Source organism: Aspergillus tanneri, assembly GCF_003426965.1.
Source record: "Aspergillus tanneri strain NIH1004 chromosome Unknown AapTan_2_pilon_pilon_pilon, whole genome shotgun sequence".
NCBI lineage: Eukaryota > Fungi > Ascomycota > Eurotiomycetes > Eurotiales > Aspergillaceae > Aspergillus > Aspergillus tanneri.
In genome coordinates, this window is record NW_022984629.1 from 2450071 (window position 1) to 2467835 (window position 17765).

At 50.0% G+C, this 17765-nt stretch overlaps 10 protein-coding genes and 1 non-coding gene across 11 annotated transcripts; 3 read left to right on the plus strand and 8 right to left on the minus strand.

Moving 5' to 3' along the window:
* Nucleotides 1-679: 679 nt before the first annotated feature.
* MIR1_2 (putative mitochondrial phosphate carrier protein (Ptp)) lies at nucleotides 680-1803 on the minus strand (the record flags this gene model as incomplete). The annotated part of the gene is made up of 4 exons (XM_033565493.1): nucleotides 680-711; nucleotides 767-1119; nucleotides 1178-1597; nucleotides 1667-1803. 4 exons carry the CDS (start codon nucleotides 1801-1803, stop codon nucleotides 680-682), a joined length of 942 nt encoding a protein of 313 aa, XP_033431250.1.
* A 1210-nt stretch (nucleotides 1804-3013) lies between these two features.
* On the plus strand, nucleotides 3014-3085 carry ATNIH1004_000788. Its single transcript has one exon. It is a non-coding gene; the product is annotated as a tRNA-Ala (tRNA).
* Nucleotides 3086-3517: 432 nt separating this feature from the next.
* Nucleotides 3518-5093, minus strand: TUF1 (translation elongation factor Tu; the record flags this gene model as incomplete). The annotated part of the gene is made up of 5 exons (XM_033565494.1): nucleotides 3518-3699; nucleotides 3758-4437; nucleotides 4496-4758; nucleotides 4837-4865; nucleotides 4928-5093. 5 exons carry the CDS (start codon nucleotides 5091-5093, stop codon nucleotides 3518-3520), a joined length of 1320 nt encoding a protein of 439 aa, XP_033431251.1.
* Nucleotides 5094-5581: 488 nt separating this feature from the next.
* Nucleotides 5582-6265, minus strand: ATNIH1004_000790 (putative translation initiation factor IF3; the record flags this gene model as incomplete). The annotated part of the gene is made up of 1 exon (XM_033565495.1): nucleotides 5582-6265. The coding sequence occupies one exon, from the start codon at nucleotides 6263-6265 to the stop codon at nucleotides 5582-5584; it is 684 nt and encodes a 227-aa protein (XP_033431252.1).
* Nucleotides 6266-6818: 553 nt separating this feature from the next.
* Nucleotides 6819-8615, plus strand: GDA1 (guanosine diphosphatase; the record flags this gene model as incomplete). Its single annotated transcript, XM_033565496.1, has 3 exons — nucleotides 6819-7095; nucleotides 7158-8502; nucleotides 8558-8615. 3 exons carry the CDS (start codon nucleotides 6819-6821, stop codon nucleotides 8613-8615), a joined length of 1680 nt encoding a protein of 559 aa, XP_033431253.1.
* A 374-nt stretch (nucleotides 8616-8989) lies between these two features.
* Nucleotides 8990-9815, minus strand: ATNIH1004_000792 (NOPCHAP1/New4 family protein; the record flags this gene model as incomplete). The annotated part of the gene is made up of 2 exons (XM_033565497.1): nucleotides 8990-9172; nucleotides 9309-9815. 2 exons carry the CDS (start codon nucleotides 9813-9815, stop codon nucleotides 8990-8992), a joined length of 690 nt encoding a protein of 229 aa, XP_033431254.1.
* A 753-nt stretch (nucleotides 9816-10568) lies between these two features.
* ATNIH1004_000793 (eukaryotic translation initiation factor 4E) lies at nucleotides 10569-11330 on the plus strand (the record flags this gene model as incomplete). Its single annotated transcript, XM_033565498.1, has 2 exons — nucleotides 10569-11025; nucleotides 11098-11330. The coding sequence occupies 2 exons, from the start codon at nucleotides 10569-10571 to the stop codon at nucleotides 11328-11330; spliced, it is 690 nt and encodes a 229-aa protein (XP_033431255.1).
* A 344-nt stretch (nucleotides 11331-11674) lies between these two features.
* On the minus strand, nucleotides 11675-14670 carry ATNIH1004_000794 (BOD1/SHG1 domain-containing protein; the record flags this gene model as incomplete). Its single annotated transcript, XM_033565499.1, has 4 exons — nucleotides 11675-13567; nucleotides 13631-13904; nucleotides 14308-14588; nucleotides 14668-14670. The coding sequence occupies 4 exons, from the start codon at nucleotides 14668-14670 to the stop codon at nucleotides 11675-11677; spliced, it is 2451 nt and encodes an 816-aa protein (XP_033431256.1).
* Nucleotides 14671-14962: 292 nt separating this feature from the next.
* On the minus strand, nucleotides 14963-15865 carry ATNIH1004_000795 (uncharacterized protein; the record flags this gene model as incomplete). The annotated part of the gene is made up of 1 exon (XM_033565500.1): nucleotides 14963-15865. The coding sequence occupies one exon, from the start codon at nucleotides 15863-15865 to the stop codon at nucleotides 14963-14965; it is 903 nt and encodes a 300-aa protein (XP_033431257.1).
* A 317-nt stretch (nucleotides 15866-16182) lies between these two features.
* ZRG17_1 (cation efflux family protein family) lies at nucleotides 16183-17114 on the minus strand (the record flags this gene model as incomplete). Its single annotated transcript, XM_033565501.1, has 2 exons — nucleotides 16183-16430; nucleotides 16505-17114. 2 exons carry the CDS (start codon nucleotides 17112-17114, stop codon nucleotides 16183-16185), a joined length of 858 nt encoding a protein of 285 aa, XP_033431258.1.
* A 162-nt stretch (nucleotides 17115-17276) lies between these two features.
* On the minus strand, nucleotides 17277-17658 carry ZRG17_2 (Endoplasmic reticulum zinc transporter; the record flags this gene model as incomplete). Its single annotated transcript, XM_033565502.1, has 2 exons — nucleotides 17277-17282; nucleotides 17344-17658. 2 exons carry the CDS (start codon nucleotides 17656-17658, stop codon nucleotides 17277-17279), a joined length of 321 nt encoding a protein of 106 aa, XP_033431259.1.
* Between the last annotated feature and the right edge of the window lie 107 nt (nucleotides 17659-17765).

Consider the following 17765-nt stretch of genomic DNA (forward strand, 5'->3'; position numbering starts at 1 on the left):
CCTTCCAGTTTAGCGTTCTCGTGACCATATCAGCTGCTGAGTGCTCTTTCCAGATAGATCTCCATTGTCTTCACTATGAATGGGCTTGTATGGCGTTAAGGGGAATATTGTGTTATTTATTACTGAGATTTTTCTGTACGCCGGTAGGTTTGAGAATCTGAATTATCACATTCATTGGTTAGAGAGCAGCATGGATATATGCACTGTCTATATATATATCCCACTAATGTCCTAAAACAACCTACCAAAAAAAAGACTAAAAAAAAAAATTAAAAATTAAAAAACAAGGCCGGTAGCAAACAAGACAGAACATTGTCGACAAGTCTAACTGATTCAAAAACGCCCAGACCAAGTCAGCCAATAGCGTCGCAATATGTACAGAATCCCCAACAGCCATGAAACCACAGCAGTTGATAGTAGATTGGCATAGAAAATGAGGGTACAAATATATAATGACATGTGATGCTATACAGATATGCGCTTTCCGGAAACCGGTGTCACCTCCTTATACAGTAAACCTGGATAAATGCAAAGATTCTAGAAAGCTTTCCCGCTTGCATTTAGCAGAGTATTGCATTTGAGTAGGGCCGTAGACCTGGCTACGTCCATCTCTGTACCAAAACCTTTTCCTTCCCCGGTCTAAACCATGTGAATTTTTGGAATGTCCGTAACGTGTCGTTTACTTGGAGATCTCAACACCATTGGTGGCACCTAATGGTACAAAGTCAGCCCTAGCCAGGGGAATCAAGAAAACAAACAGACTTACCAAGAGCCTTCTTGATGTCACCGTAGATGGCGAATTGACCAGCAGTAAGACCACCAATCATGAACAGACGAGTAGGAAGACCAGCAAAGGAACCACGAAGGCCAAGCTCACCAGCAATCTTGACGAGACGGGAGACGGTGCTCTCACCAGGTAGACCCTTGGTCTTGTTGATCTTGGACAGCATGGTATCAGCGGGTTGAGAGATGATGGCAGCAGCGAAACCAGCAATGAGACCAGATCCCAAGTTGACACCGGTTTGGGCACCATCCGACAGCTTGGACTTGTCAAGGCGAGCGAAAAAAGCCTCGGCAACCTTTTCGAAAACGACAAACTTAGTCACTGTATAGGGAACCCTGTATAGTCATGTCAACTTTGTTACTTGCGTCGAGCTTTTCATCGAGATCAACGTACTGCTTAAAGAGGATAGGACCAAAACCACGGTAGAAAGCACCAATGCCTTCGTTCTTGAGAATCTTGCCGAAACCACCAATCAGACCGTTGGCGAACCCAGGTTCAGAGACGAGGCGGATACGGGTAGCCTCGAGAGGGCAGAGAGCAATGGAGGCGAAGAACTCAGCGCAGGCGGCAGAGACAGAGTAAACGGCAGTGCGGTTCTGGCGAGCCTTTTCGAGACCGAGAATGTTGATGGATTGCTGCTTGAAAAACTCATAACCGCCGAATTTGAAGGCTCCCTGCATGAAGTAACCAGCAAAGGTTGGGCCGACGCCAGTCAAGAGAGCACCGGCGCCCTCTTTTTGGATGACTTGGCGGAAACCGCCAATCATACCACGGTTGTAGGTGACGGGGTCGAGCTGGATCCTGGTCTTGACGCTATGGGGTTGTCAGTAATTTGCGAACACTCGATAGTGGAGCTGGAGCTGGAGCTGATGGACAACATACACATCGACCGGAGTGAAGGCACCGTGAGTGACGGAACAGCAGACGGCTCCAGCAAAAGCGAACCGAGAGTAGAGGTCAAGGCCCTCAGGCTTCTTCTGGGTGGCGGCCTGGGCCAAAGCAGTGGGGGAGACAGCCATTGCGACGGTGATGAATGCGCGCGACACAACGTACGGGGAATGGAAAAGAAACAGAGTGAAGTTGTGAGGTGAGGTGTGTTGGTGATCTGGAAGATAAAAGAGTGAAAATTTGAGAGCAAGGGTTGTTTGCTAGGGTTGCTACTACATTTGGGGGCCAAAAATAGCAGCTATTTGGTAGACTCAGCTGTTTAATAGTGCAATTATATTTACTGCTTTGTTAATTGTATAAATTGTTGGTAGTATATTAACAAGGCTATTATCCTGCCATCCAAAGTATAAAACCTTATCCACTAACTTTTCATAAGTTTATAGTACGCTGTTTTGGCCGGTCCTACCATACATACAAGATGCTAGATATGCCAATATCACAAGGATATATATAAGCTGTACGGACTGGCTGATCGAGGCTATATCTAGTAGTTTGTGTGGTCCAGCAGACAAGTGGGTATTGCTGAGATTAAAAAGGAAGGTTTAATAACATGATTTATGGATGGGGGAGAGACTAGAAAAAAATAGTAAATATATGTATAGCAGAAGTTCATAATAATTAGTGGCATATTGTCTATTCCCTGTTAAACCCAGGCCTTGCCCCTCCATACTGCACAGGCCCACTCCATGAAGTTCAATTTCGCAAGTCGTTTTCACATTATGAAACTCTTTTTACTAATAGCTTTATTGGATACAACACCATCACTGATAACCCGAGACCCAAACTACCCGGGCTGGAAAGAAATCGGCCTTCTGGAACGGGAATACTGAGAATACAGAGGATAAGCAACAAGTTGAGCTCGCATCAGGTACCAAAATTCGTGGCCCACTGGTAGTGGAGTTTAAGAGGTGTTTTCTGGCCTATTAGGAGTACCACTTTTTTGGGTTGCTCATCCAATAATATGTGTTCCCCATTTATCAGAATATGAAACGTGGAGGATGTTTGATCCGCTGTATAATACAAAATTTACTAGAACCTTAATTTTAAGCTATTACCATGGCTTAGGGTTCGAAAAAAATCCCAAGAGAATAAATGGGTGACACTGATTTCCGGAAAGTGTATATTTCAACAGGGTAGTATCAGTATTTAAGCAAAGGAACTAAAAATGGTTAATTCAAAGCAATGATTTCATCTCAAAAGGTACTGTAAGTATGCAGTGGCCATCCGGAAAGAATGTTTTAGGCTAATAATGTCATATCTGAGGTAGCCTCTCAAGAAATAGGGGATGTGGTTTAGTGGTATAACGTTCGCTTAGCATGCGAAAGGTCCGGGGTTCGATTCCCCGCCTCTCCATCCCTCTTTTTGTTTCTGAAACATACGTTTTGTTTATTTTTTCTTCTTATCTTCCTCCTGAGCAGACTACTATATCCCCAGTGATAACCAGCGTCGCATAAACTACGTGTATTTTAATCACCAGTCTCACAAGTCTATGGTATGCGTCATCTTGTTTGTCGGTAGCAATTTGATTCATATTCAATGACGTAGCTAGAATGTAGAAGAGGGGAGATAAAGAAAAGAAATTTTACACATTTTTAATACAATACAGACGGACATGACCCAAGAACTCCCGTACAACCACAATCGTGGTGTATCAACTTCCCTGGATTTCCTCGCTGATCCTCACGCTGCAAAAAAGTGTCATTACAAAGAAACAGAGAGGAAGGGTTGTTGTTTTTCATATTACAAAGCAGCCAATTAGTCGATAATTCCAAGGGTGTTGGTAGCTTAGTCCATGACACGGGTGACCAGACCAGTGGCAACAGTGCGACCACCCTCACGGATGTTGAAACGCTGGCCAGCCTCAGCAGCAATGGGGTGGTGAGTCTTGAGGACCATCTCAACATTGTCACCGGGCATCACCCTCCGGGATTCGTCACCGTCGGGGAAGCTGAAGTCAGCAGCCTCATCTGGTTTGGCTAGTTAGACAACGACTTCTTATTTAGATACTGAGGTAGAAAGACTTACCAGCGGTACGAATGAACACCTGAGGGCGGTAGTTGACACCGAATCCAGTTCGGCGACCACCCTCGGCCTCAGTCAGGACATACATGGAGACCATGAACTTGTCGTGGGCCTTGGTGGAGTTGGGAGCAGCAACAATCATACCACGCTTGATATCCTCACGGCGGACACCACGGAGAAGGAGGCCGGAGTTGTCACCAGCACGGGACTCGTCACAAGACTTCTTGAAGGTCTCAATGTCGGTAACCTTGGTCTTCTTGGCTTCGAATGCTCCTCCGATGAGCTCGACATCGCTATCCTTCTTCAGGATACCGCGCTCAACACGGCCGGAAGCGACGGTACCACGGCCGGGGATGGAGAAGACTTCTTCAATAGACATGAGGAAAGGCTTGTCAAGGTCACGTTGAGGAGTAGGGATCCAGGTGTCGACGGCCTCAAGAAGGGCATCAATACGCTCGGTACCGATTTCGGGGCGACGGTCCTCCAGAGCGCACAGAGCAGAGCCGAAGATGATAGGGGTCTCTTCACCCTCGAAGCCGTAGCTGCTGAGCAGCTCGCGCATTTCCAGCTCAACGAGCTCCAACATTTCGGGATCGTCAATGGTATCGACCTTGTTGACGAACACGACAATCTTCTGGACACCAACCTGACGGGCAAGCAGCAAGTGTTCGCGGGTCTGGGGCCTGTTTGTAGAATGTGTAAGCATGGATTTTGTTAATAGGTCGTATACTTTGACCGTACATCTGACCGTCAGAGGCGGCAACGACAACAATGGCACCGTCCATGTTGGCAGCACCAGTGATCATGTTCTTAATGTAATCAGCGTGACCAGGGCAGTCGACATGGGCATAGTGCCTATCGTTGGTAGAGAACTCGATGTGGGCGGTCGAGATGGTGATACCACGCTTACGCTCCTCGGGAGCTTTGTCAATGGCACCGTACTCGAGGAAGGTAGCCAGACCCTTCGAGGCCTGGTGCTTGGTGATGGCGGCAGTCAAGGTGGTCTAACAGGAACTGCGTTAAAATAAAGGAATTCGGCATATTTCGAGAAGGGAGAGCAAAAGGAACCAAGAGGACCTTACCTTGCCGTGATCGACGTGACCAATGGTACCTATCAAAATCCATGTTAGCAACTCGGATGAGATGTAAATCCCAAGACGGACGATTGCCTACCAATGTTGACGTGAGGCTTGGAGCGCTCGAAAGCACTCGCCATACCGCGGGCAGCCAGCCTGTCTTTGCAGAAAACATGCTGAACAGGGTTGACAGCACGAGGGCGCAGAAGGGAGGCCCTGCTGGAGCGCAGAAGAAGGTTGGCTGTTCGGGAGATGCTCGACATATTGGCTGCCTTGCAATGGATGACAGACGACCAAAAAAAAAAAAAAAAAAAAAAAACCAAAGGAAACGCGATGAGGTGGAAGAAACGGAGCTGGACTGAAGTAGAGAAGCCGAAAAATTTAGGGGCGGTGCTGAGTCATCAAAGCGCCAATCAGGCTCGTGGAATTGCGGAGCAGCGCGTGTACCTGACAATTGCATTGACGAAGTACGGAGTAGTAATTAATGAATAGGTACTAGTAGGTAGTAGTATGTATGTTTGCATATATTGCATGAAAATTTATTGGTCTGATGAAATCCAAGCAATGGATCGACAAACGAGCATATGGGGTAGGTCTCGATAAGGAATTACTCTGGTTGTGCCGTAGAAGGCCGTGCATGGCTGACCATGAGGACGACTGACCAGTTGTACTGTTTACAAAGCGTTTCTGTTCCAATCCATTACATCTGAAATAAATATGTGTTGACCAAAACCATGCTCAGTCAAGAGCATCATTCTTTTTTTACAATGAGCACAACATGCTTGCCCGGTTCTCCTTCAATGGGCCGAATTTGCATGGCGTTCGCTTCCTTGATGGTTGAAATGACACTATCCATCAGATGTTTAATTTCTTCCACGGTGGGTGCCCTCTTTCCCCTCTTTCTGGTCAGAACAACCTCAACCTTACGGCCCTTCTCCAAAAAGGTCGTTAGTTGCTTTAGACGATGGTCGAGGTCATGTGCATCAATGGCCCAGTTCAATTCAATTTGCTTGTTTGCGGCCTTGGCCGCATGAGCTGCTTTGGCCTTGGACCGTTCGAGTTCTCGCATTGCAACTCGGTTCACGATCTTGCAAACTGGAGGCTTGCCAGGAAGGGTAGGAGATACCTGCTGCAGGTAATTCTCGGAGCGGTTAAAGGTATGCAAGACATCTCGAAGACGTATCGGGGGGTCCAGACTGTTGTTTTCATTCACAACCTGGACAAATTCTGCTCGGATCTCTTCATCTCTGGGCTGACTCCCAGTGCCGGTCGACTGCGCTGGCGACAGCCGGCGCTTGACGTGGAGAAAACGAGATTGGTTTAGAGTGGGAAGTGTGGTAGAACGGAAAAGCTGAAATCGAATGAATTGAGAAGGAGAGACAAAGACGTGGCGGAGAGCCTGAGTTGTCGAGATGAGGTTGCATATGTGCTTCATGTTGGATCACGGAAGCTTGCCTGGTCGGGTAAAAGGGAGGGCACGTTGAGGATGTGGGGGATTAGATACTGATCAGAGGGTGATATGATAAGGCTGAGATTGGATTGTAAAGGGGCCTGCAGTTCTGCCCAAGTAAGCGTGGAGGGAGCTGTCATGAATGAATAACAAATGATCTCTCGAGTCAGGACTATGAATCGTCGTGGTTGGAATGTGGAAACGACGTATGTGGGTCAGCCACAGCGCCCACGCCACAGGGGATCCAGCCAGATCTGGCGCAACATTTGTAATTTGTTCGTTCCCTGACCCTCTTCTCTTTGTCCCCCGTTTCATCCTCCTGTTCCCCGTTGGCCTGGTCCGGAGGCTCGTGCAGGATCAATGACCCTGCTCTATTTCGATCGTTAATTCATTTTCCCACGCTCTTTGTCTCCTCGGTCGAGTCCAAAAAACAAAAAGAAAAAAGGGAGAAAAAAAAAAATAATTAAAACTTGATTTCCGCAAAGGGCGTTTCTCCCCAACGAAACGCCATAGTTGCCTCCTGTATCGTCTGGCTCGTATGTCGACTGGCGTTGACGGCCGACTTCTTCAAAACACTCATTCTTATCCAAATCCCGGTTCCAGTGCTAGCAGACGCCCTGCATCGCGGGCTCCTGAACCTGCGAGTTCCCCGACAATTCGACTGTCCACCGATCTCCCCCAGAGCTCGATAAGAGTGACCATGCTTCAAAGCCAGAGATCTCGCTTCCTGAAGACCGGGGCTATTGTTGGCACTCTATTGCTGTTGATCTTCTGGCTCACGCCCTCGAGATCGGTAACGACGAGCGTCCCGCACCGTAAGTAATGTAAGACCGGATCATTGTTCAAGAGTTGTGCCAATTAACGAGGGTTATTATAGAGCAACCGTCCACGGGTGCCGGCCCTTCAACGGAAAAGTGCTCCAAGCCTTACGACTCATCGAAACCACTAATCCAATATGCACTTATGATTGATGCCGGAAGTCAAGGCTCCCGCATTCACGTCTACCGATTCAACAACTGCGGCCCTACCCCCGAACTCGAGCATGAGGAATTCGAGCAGACAGAGAAGAAAGAGGGTGGCTCTGGGTTAAGTGCGTACAAGGACGATGCGGAGGGTGCCGCTAAAAGCCTTGATCCTCTTATGCAGGTGGCCATGAGGACTGTTCCCGATGAATATAAGTCTTGCTCTCCGGTTGCTGTGAAGGCCACTGCTGGATTGCGTGTGCTTGGACCGGAGATGAGCCAGAAAATTTTGGAAGCCGTTAGAACCCGTCTGGAGACGATCTACCCCTTCCCAGTCGTTTCACGGGAGAAGGGTGGCGTTGAAATCATGGATGGCTCGGACGAGGGTGTTTACGCCTGGATCACCACCAATTACCTGCTTGGAAAGATTGGCGGCCCCGATGAGACCCCCACCGCTGCGGTCTTTGATCTGGGTGGCGGCTCGACTCAAATCGTCTTCCAGCCCACATTCGAGAAGAGCCAGTCGGGTGGTATGCCCGAGCGCCTGGCTGAGGGGGATCACAAGTACGACCTTCAGTTCGGTGGGCGGCACTTTGAGCTGTACCAGCACTCCCATCTTGGATATGGTCTCATGGCTGCTCGTCAATCGGTTCACAGATCTATTGTTGAGTCGATGCTGGCTGCCAGCCCCAAGGACTTGACCTGGTTGAAGCAGCCCATTGCCAATCCCTGCATTGGGCCAGGAATGGAACGCGAAGTGAAGATCAAATTTCCCGATGAGCATGCCCTTGGACCGGAGCAGACTGTCAAGATGATGGGCCCCAAGGAGGGAGTGTCTTCGGCTGCGCAGTGCCGCGGTCTGACGGAGAAGCTACTAAAGAAGGAAGCCGAGTGCAAGCTTGCACCCTGCTCTTTTAACGGTGTCCACCAACCGTCGCTTGCCAAGACGTTCGCCAGGGAAGATGTGTACATTTTCTCCTACTTTTTCGATCGCACAAAGCCACTGGGGATGCCCAACTCTTTCACATTGGAAGAGTTGCATCAGCTCACGTCAACCGTCTGTGGTGGTGAGCCGCATTGGAAGATCTTCGAAGGAATCGAGGATGCCCTGCATCAGCTGCGCGACCGGCCTGAGTGGTGCTTGGATCTGAACTTCATGTTGGGTTTGCTCCACACGGGCTACGAAATGCCTCTGTCGCGCGAAGTTAAGATCGCCAAGAAGATCAAGAACAGCGAACTCGGCTGGTGTCTTGGTGCAAGGTAAGACCATTCATGTTGCGTATGTGATATGTTCTTTGCTGATGAATTGTAACAGTTTACCCCTGTTGAGCAAGGAATCTGGCTGGACCTGCCGCATCAAAGAGGTTTCGTAAGAGGTTAAATGGCCGATACGGTGATGTATAGCTATTTAATTACATTTAGATGGGGCCCACCTTTCTTCTCTCATGCGAATAAGGCTAGACCATTAGCATGTTTAGCATTCTTTTTTTCTTTCTTTTCTTCTTGTTGTGTACTAGACTTTGTCCCGATTACTCGGTGTATGGTACTGAATGAATGTGAATGTTACTGGGGATTACGGAGAATGATCTAAAATCATGTCATCAATTGGGAAAATATAGAAAGAGAAACTTTTGGCACAGTATAAACCAGGCAAAGAGTTATATAATACAATGAAATGAATCCATTATCCATGAGCGCCGTCCATGCATTCAAGACTTCAGTTCCAGAGATATAGGAGGTGACAGGACTATAGCTCTTCGATGGTAGGTATATTCGACGGGGACGCTTCCTCGTTCTTCCCCATCAATTTCTCCAGATTGTTCGAGTCGTTCTGTTTCGAGCTCGATTCCGAGTGATTTGTATGACCTCCATCCGATTTATCGACGTGGTCGTCGGAGTGTTGCTCTTCCAATACACCTAGACCTAAATTCTACACACCCATTAGAGTTAGCCACACCATCCTTGAACAAATTCGAAAACAAACAAAGCAATAAAAGAAAACGACAGGGCAAAAAGAAAGAAAGAAAGAAAGAAAGAAAGAAAGAAAAGAAGATAAAAAAAATTACCATCTCAATATACCGCCCCTCATGAAGTTCATCCACCTCATCCAGTCTCAGATTCTTTCCTCTCCCGGCGTCAATTTCACGCTGCAAATCCTCGTTGGCGCTTCTTATCTGTGGCAAAAAGGCCGATAACCGAGCCATGAGACCAGGATCTTTGTCGACGCGGCGGATTAGCGGTTTCGAGCACCCCGATATATGTGGCAGTGAGCCATCGTCGCTTTTGACGTCACCATCACCGGACTGGGCTTGCTCGTCGTTATCTTCATCACTTTCATCTTCGCTAGTATTACTGCCCGACGAGGAGGTGAAATCGTCCTCATCTCGGTCGTCGTCGTCGCTAGCGATCACTGGGGGCGCGCCATTGGCGACGGAGCCGGCGCGGGGAGGCGAAATTTGGCGCCGGGCGTGCTCCAGGTCGCTCTGGGCGCGAGGTTGTTGGGTGGGGGAAGTCGCGGAAGATGGTGGTAAGCGATCGACGGACTGTGGGCGCTTACGCTGCGCATCGACCATGATGGGCGTGGCCTGAACTGGACTGGATTGGTGCGAACTGTCGTGCAGACTGGAAGGATTCAACGTATGGGAGGTGGTTGGGCTTTAAGTGACGCGCAGAGTAGCGGGGCTTGCAGGGTAAGGAAGAGACGGATGGATGTGACGCCGGTAGCGAAGTCGGAGAAAACAGGTTCAATTGGGCGGAGAGTTGTCAGCAAAGGAGAACGGCATGAAACAGATTTCTGAGGCTGCTTTTGGTGGTGGAACTATGGGTTGTGATTCGAGATGAGTTCGCATCAACCCCGCCGCCTAGAGAAAGAGAAAGAGGGAGAGACAAAAAAATGATGGATTACGAGTGAGGGAGGTTTTCATGCACGTTCTGCTACGCTTCTCGACTTTTCTTTCTAGACACTCAAACGTAAAGAGTGTTGTTGTCCATTTTTAGGTCTGTGTTCTGCCATTGTTTGGTTGTTTCTAGTATCCGATTGTTGCGTGATTCTATACTTCGTTCGTCCTTGACAGGCAGGTCTAGTCGAGAAGACTTGGTGTCTCTTTGTCGCTTTGTTACTTTGTCTCTTCTCATATAAATAAATGGAAGACTTCCTACTGACTTCGAGACAGATTCCCATCATTCTTCAATTTTCAATCGAGGCAGTCATTCCAATATCCAGCCGGCAAACATTGCATTGACATTAGAGAAGACCATCCTTTCTGAACTTCCCATTCTGATATCTCAAATCAGTACTATATTACCAAATCATCATCATCATCATGATGGCCCTTCCCAAGCTCCAAGTCAACGACAAAAGCCCCAAATGCGACGGCACCACTAGCCCCGACGAGACCACCACCTCGCCAGTGACACGCAAATCCCTACACCAGAACATCTTCGGAAAGCTACGACCAGTCCCACTCCAGTACCACTGGACAGTCTGGCACGACAAGCACTCGGATTCGACCAACTACGATAGCCGGCTGTTCGTGCTGCACGAAGACTTGGCGGACATCGCGACCTTCTACCGGGTCTACAACAACTACCCCTGGGGAAAAGTCCGACTGCGAGACACAGTTCACATCTTCCGTAAGGGTGTGCGACCGGTCTGGGAAGACCCGGAGAACCTCAAGGGAGGATGTTGGAAGTTCCGCGTGCCGAAGGAGAAGGCCCAGGAGTTCTTCCACGAGATTGCTATCTTGTGTATGGCGAATGAGTTCCAGGCAGCTCTGGAGGAAGGTAAGTGATTCTGTATCTGCGTGTGTTTCAGTTCTTCTTTTGATATGTTTCTTTCTTTCTGATGATCCTTAGAACATGACCATGTCTTGGGTATATCGACCTCTATGCGGTTCAACTCGCATATAATCTCGGTCTGGAACAAACTCGGCGACAATGAACGTTCAATTCAGTTGCTCGAGCGTACGATTCTCGACCGCTTGTCGCCAGATCTGCGGCCCACCGGGTCCAAAACGTACTTTTATAAGCGTCACGAGGAGAATGAGGGATATCGGGAAGCTGTGGAACGGGCGGCATTGCAGAATTGACGTGATTTTCGTGAGTGGTTTCGGTTTCGTTTGGCTTGGTTAGGTACATTATCGAGGACTTGATGGCTGTGCTTTTCTTTTACCTGTTGTCAAGTATCAGCAGAATTATCTTGCCTAACTAGGGCCGGTACCCTTTTTAGTGTAGTGGAATTCTATTGATATCGGTTTGTCCTTCCAGCACCTTATATTCCTGCGCGTTACCGGCAACTTCTCCATAAAGAACGAGGTACAAAGATTGCGAGATAAAAGCTGCATTAAATTAGGTAGTTACTTGCCCTATGATACAAATGCTAGGACTAACTAGTGTACATAACATGATGCAGAAATGTCGACCGCAGTGTAGCCTACCGGCTTCGACTCCTGCGACGACTGGGACTTGGCCTCCGTACCTGCCGATCGTCACCGTCGCGACTGCGTTCTGGTTCCTCTGGTTTTCGGTCTCGCTCTCCGGCGCGCTCCCCGCCGGGGATATATCTGTCTACTTCTCCAAAGCGAGGCCGGTCGTCGCGGTCTCGCTCTCGCTCCGGCGACCGGACTCGACGGCGGGGGGGATCGGCTTCGATTGCTGGTGGGCGGGACGTAACGGTCGATGTCCAGAGTGCTGGGAGATCGCCTTCGGGAACGCGATCGGCGGCGCGATCGAGATCGTCGTCGGGGTGAGACAGATGGCCGGGGGGATGTATCGGGGTACCTGTCCCGGTCATCTCTATCTCTGCCTCTATCTCGGCCCCGATCTCGGTGGCTGGAGCGGGAGCGGGTCCGTGAGTAATGGCTGCGTCGTCGACGATAATCGTCGCGGTCACGGTCGCGGTCACGGTCCCCATCTCTCCTATCCCTATCGCGGTCTCGACTGCGATCTCGACGGACATCGTGCCTCCGGTCACGGTCTCGACTGCGGTCACGGCGTGAATCAAGGTCCCGGCCCCCCGTTCGTCTCGACCACGATCTGGGTCACGCTCTCTATCTCGATCATGCCCTCGAGTGGTGGATCTGCTGCGGCTGCGTCGACCTGGGCGATAGCTGCGGTCGCCATATCGGTCCTCACGGAAATCGCGGATCGCAAGTCTATCATTGGCGTCACGGTCCCGTGGTCGGTCGGAAGTATCTCGCGAGTCTCGACGGTCATCATCAAATCGAGATGTATATATTCTCCGGGATTGGCTTCGAGTGTCGTCTCCTCTTCGGGTACGCGGACGGTCTTCTGTCGCCGAGCCGCGCCTTCGATAATCACCAGATTCAACTATTGGGCTTGCGGCTTTCATTGATTGGTTGGAATACTTTGCGTCTGAGGTGCTTTTGGGCCGTGACGGAGGTGGCTTTAATCCATTTTCGATCGCTTCAGCTTCCTCAAAATCGAATTCAGGTTTTTGACGGGCCTTAGCTGCAAGTTCTTCGCCTTCTTTCAGTAGAAGTTGTAGCGCTGCTTCTTCCAAGGACTTTTCATCCACGGGAGGAGCAGGGACAGGGACAGGGCCAGGGGGAGGTGCCAGTGCCGGTGTGGCTTCTTTCGATGTCACAGAGGTGCCTTTTCGGGAGTCGCGATGGCGGGGAGAAAGACCACGATCAGATCGATGGTCGGATGAACGATCGCGATACCGATAGCGGTCTCGTTCTCGATCTGTGTCCCTGTCTCTGGTCCGGCTGCGATCACTGTCCCTATATCGATCATAGTCACGGAACCTCTCGCGTTCCTCCATTCGTCGCCGTTCATATCGCTCCTGGCGTTCCTTTTCTCGCTGTTCATCAAGTGCTCGTTGCTCGGCACGTCGCTGTTCCTCACGCTCTCTTCTTCGAGCTCTCTCTTCTTCCTCCTTCTGGCGCTTGAGCTCACGTTGTTTACGCTCCTCTTCTGCTTTCCGCCGCGCTTCCTCCTCCTCAACTTCTTTCTGCTTGCGCAACTGCTCCTGCCACGCTCTTTCGCGCTCCTCTCGTTTAGCTTTGACATGGGTAGCGTAATCTTCATCTGTTTTGTTCCCAGCTTGCTCCTCTCGAATGGCGGCTTCGTCGCCGATTTCCTGGCGACGAATCTCCCGGACTGAATCTAAAATCGTAGGAAGGTGTTTTGAGGCTAGCGCATCAAGGGACTCCTCGACAGTTTTGTAGACGTCACTGCGGTCAACAGCTCCTTCAATCAGCGTCGCAGCTTTCCCACGCTCACGGGAAAGTAGCTCGGGTTCGCGCTCAATCTCCGTCTCTGCTAATTCCACTAACAATTTAGTAAACTCCGCCTTTCCCTCCTATATGCAAAGAAGGGTATTAGAGTAATGCTATTCATTTTATTCTTCTTCCTAGAGGCTTACCCCGTCTTCAAATTCCGCCCATAGCTTCTTGCGAACAGTGTCAAAACCGCCCTTCTTCTTGAAAGCGTGTAAAAGGTGGTCAATGGCCGCATGTTGTCCCGCGGACAATGGCAGCTCCTCCGCCTTGAACTTCTTGCGCTGTAGACTATCCAGATCCACGGACGGCCGTTTGACGCCGGCGGACTGAACATCCGGCATCTCCTCTGGACCAGCCATGTCGAGAAGCCAGACAAACGGATACCTGTAAAGCTGGCGCGTCGTGTGAGGGTTGGGTCTGCAATCGCATCCCAGAAATTCATTCCGTTACGGCAGGAACCCTGCGGCCGGCGGAATGATAATCCGGAGGCGGGCGGATTGGGAACTGCAACCCCGTGATTCGACGGGGAGAAACAACGGATCTCGAATCTGAACGTCAACGAAGCCTGCCCTGCTCGCCGACCGACCGACCTCGTTCATTGCGTCGCTGGCTCGAGTTCTGACCGGATTTCTGACCGGATTTTTGCAGCGGTCTTGAACTCAATTGATCTCGTCACTTAACGATTTGCCCGCGTGATCCCGCGTTCTCCCGTCATCATGGTCCACAAAGTCCTCTTCTGGGGCGGTTTCGGTAAGTCGATACAATTCCGTGGATTTTGATGTTACTGGCTACGCGATGGGCTGAATAGTTTCTATCCTACCGTGTCATCAAAGTCTCGAAATTACTTTCCTCAATGTTAACCCGCATCCAGGCATCGCCGTCCGACTGTGGCAACTCGGTATCGAAATGCGTCCTATCCTTGCCAAAGAATCCCTCTGGGTATATCCTCTTTTTGCCGGAGTTGGCGGCAGCTTCGGATACTGGCTCCAGGGTGTCGAAAGCCGGCAGCTTAAAATCCTCGCACAGCGCCGGGAAGCGATCTTGGAGAAGCGCCGGAGAAGGGACGAGGCCACATTGAGCAAGGTAGAAGAGGCGGGTACACTGGCTGCGACATCGTGAAGATATCCACGAAGTGTGATTTTGGAATCAGGGGTGTGTGATACTGTGTCTTGTCTTATACCATGTACTGGGTGCGATATGGGGAAATCGGAATCCAGCACCACAAGAACTCGTACTAAAATTCGGAAGGTCAATGCTTGATCTCTGTGATGGAAGATAATAGAGTGTGAGGGACTCTGGCTCTAGCTTATGCCTGAGAGCATGGGTCTTAGGTTATGTTTTGTTGGTCGCATTGAATGGCAATTTTTTTTTCTCTTCTTTCGACCCATGTAAAAATAGATTATGTGAAAGTGGTTACTGTCACTCATTAAGCTCCTGATGATCCATTGACAAAGCCTGTGTTAATTTCATGAATACTACCGAGTCAGCTTCTGATGAACACCCCGAATCACATCGTCATATCGATCCAATTCCCCTGCATCCACGGCCCTCTCTTTATCATACAGATCACCTGTGCAGGGTCCTGGATAAAACCGCTGCTCACCAAAGATCCTAGAAATGGCCTCTTTCTCACGACTCGAAGCTCCTCGCACCAGAACCTGTGCCGGCATTCCATGGACCCAAACATGAAACCATCCCCAACGAAGCACCTCCCCAGCAAGACGACAGCACCCACCACTGCAGGTACAGCGTCTCAGATCGACTTGCAGCTGGGAGAGCCGAAACATTTGACGAATGAACGTCAACGTACGACCCCACAGATACTCCTTCATGTTCTCAATGTGGGAGTCATGCAGCGGGGATGACGGGCTCGACATTGAGACCATCGAAGTTGAATGAGAGTGACGAGTCCCAGACAAGGGGAAACGAGCATGCATTTCATCCAGCACCTGCAAGGCGCTAAGTTTACCGATGGAATCGTCAGCCGTATCTTCAATGACTTCGGAAATAGTCGGGAGTTGCTGCGAGAGGAACTGCGCCAGGTAGATGTAGTCGCGGCTGTCGAAGATGAGTTCGAGATGACGGATTTTCTTCAGGTTTTGGGCGAGGCCCGGGAATTTTCTGCTTGCAGCTGCGAGGATGTCGATTTGGACGACGGAGAAGATGTTTTCGCCGAGATAGATGGGGTTGGCTTCTTTATGGATTTGTCTGGAGGCGCAGAGTAGAGAGAGGGTTGGGATGCCGTAGCTGTTGGCGCGGTTGGCATCGAAAACATACTCCATTGAGATGAAGGGACGCACGAAGATGCGGGTTTTGACCAGGGCGTATCGGTAAATCTGCTCCCTGATAGGCAAAGGAAGATCGAAGAAGCATACCATATTGCTGTATCGGTCTTTTGATGTCGGGATGTAATGGAAGGTGGAGGGAATGGAAGGGAGGAGAGTCAGCTGAAGGCTAATATTAAACTTGAAGCTCGAGTAGTGAATACAACACTGGTATAAGCAACAGAAAGAGAAAGCACTGGCATGGTCAACGGTGAAAGGACTTCCCCGGGAAGTTCACACGTCTCATCACCGAGAGGATCTAGAGGGACAGTCCAAGTGTGAGAATGATATGTACTTCAGTAAATGAATAATAGATACATGGTTTATAGATGTACATATATTATTGATCATATCGTATCAGCAAGCCTCAGTTATGCCTTCTCTATTGTGAATTGCAAGGACACTTCCCATTTCTGGCCACCGGACCCGTATCCTCCCCCTAGCCGGTTCCTGATCAAGCTGGAGATACGCTCCCGAAGTCGGGTGAGATTCTCCTCAGTGCCAGATACCCGGAGTTTCAGGTTTGCCATGCAGAGGCCATAGTGAACCTGCCAGAATCTAGCGTCGTCGATACCGAAGACACACGGATCCGCTTCGATGTCCCTAATGACATCACTCACTCCTTGACCGGAGTAGGACATCAGTAGCATTAACCCAATGTCTTAACCAAGTGCACGCCAATGACGCACATACAAATGGAGATCGTTGCAGACAATAGTACATCAAGCCAATTATACAGCCGGATGGACACCAATGGAAGCAGCAAGAGAAGTGCAGAGCAAGAAAGGGTCAGGAAATGCGACGGATTGCTCAGCACTGACGGCAGAGAGTCAATGTATCCAAAACGCATTGCCTTCCCTATCCGCCCATGGTTCTTCAAGCCAATGGCAGAGACCAGGGTAGATGAGATGGCGAGCACCGCCGTAAGGTCCACGCTGCCTACGGTGACCCGATCGTGGGGATGAGGATGGTGTGGCTCATGGCCAGAGGATTCAAGAAAGTGCTGCAAATTATGGGAAATGAGATCCATTCCCATGAATAGCAGGAGTACACACATGGCGAATCCAGCAAGAACCTCTGCCCGCTCCAGGCCGAACGGATGTCGCACGCTCGATCGTTTCCATACTTCAAAGTTGCCCAGTACATCCACTGCCACACAAAGCATTGCGCCAAGTGAGTCAAACAATATCAAATGGGATAGGGCAGTCATAGCCAATGACCCGTGAGCACTCCAGAGTGTGTAGGCAGCAACAAACATATGGCACACACTCCACCAGAACCGTGTCTTTTGATCTTTCGACATACTCGCCCGACATTCCTTCAGCGTTGGTATAGGCAGTGAATTTGGCAGGGCCAGGGGAGCTCTTGGGGGAGGCTCCAAAAAAAAATTTGATGCGATATACTACTGTGCTTGTACTTGTGCCCACGTCGTTGGCCAATATTCTACGTCCGGAGGCAATTAGCACTAACGCTGACTAAAGAGCCACAGTGACCAAGACGGAATAAATCAAATAAAAAGGAACTGGACGTACCGATTTCACCACTGGACCCTTTGCCATCGTCACCGTCTGGAAATTGAACGGTCCGGATGACCCAGCGTCGCTCTGCCCATTCTGCCCTGAAGGGTCGGAGGAATTGAGATTGAAGGCAGCCCGCGTGGGACTCAAACGGGTTCGATCCTCGCTATTCAGGCCATTCCGCGACTGAGCAAACGTATCTACCAACGGCGACAGGGAGTCCTGCGTGAGAGTTCCTGGATCCAAGACATGATTGGGGGGGCTTGGAGGGTCATCGAGAGGTGGAGTAGGCGTGCGTGGAGGGATAGGAATGGGGAGATTCGACGCCATGGAGGGCGTCGGAGGAGACTGTAACGGACGCCTGCGCCGTTAGAGGGGGATTGACGAGGTATGCGATCGTGGAGAGTCAGGAATGAAGGAGTGTTAAGAGGAAGTCA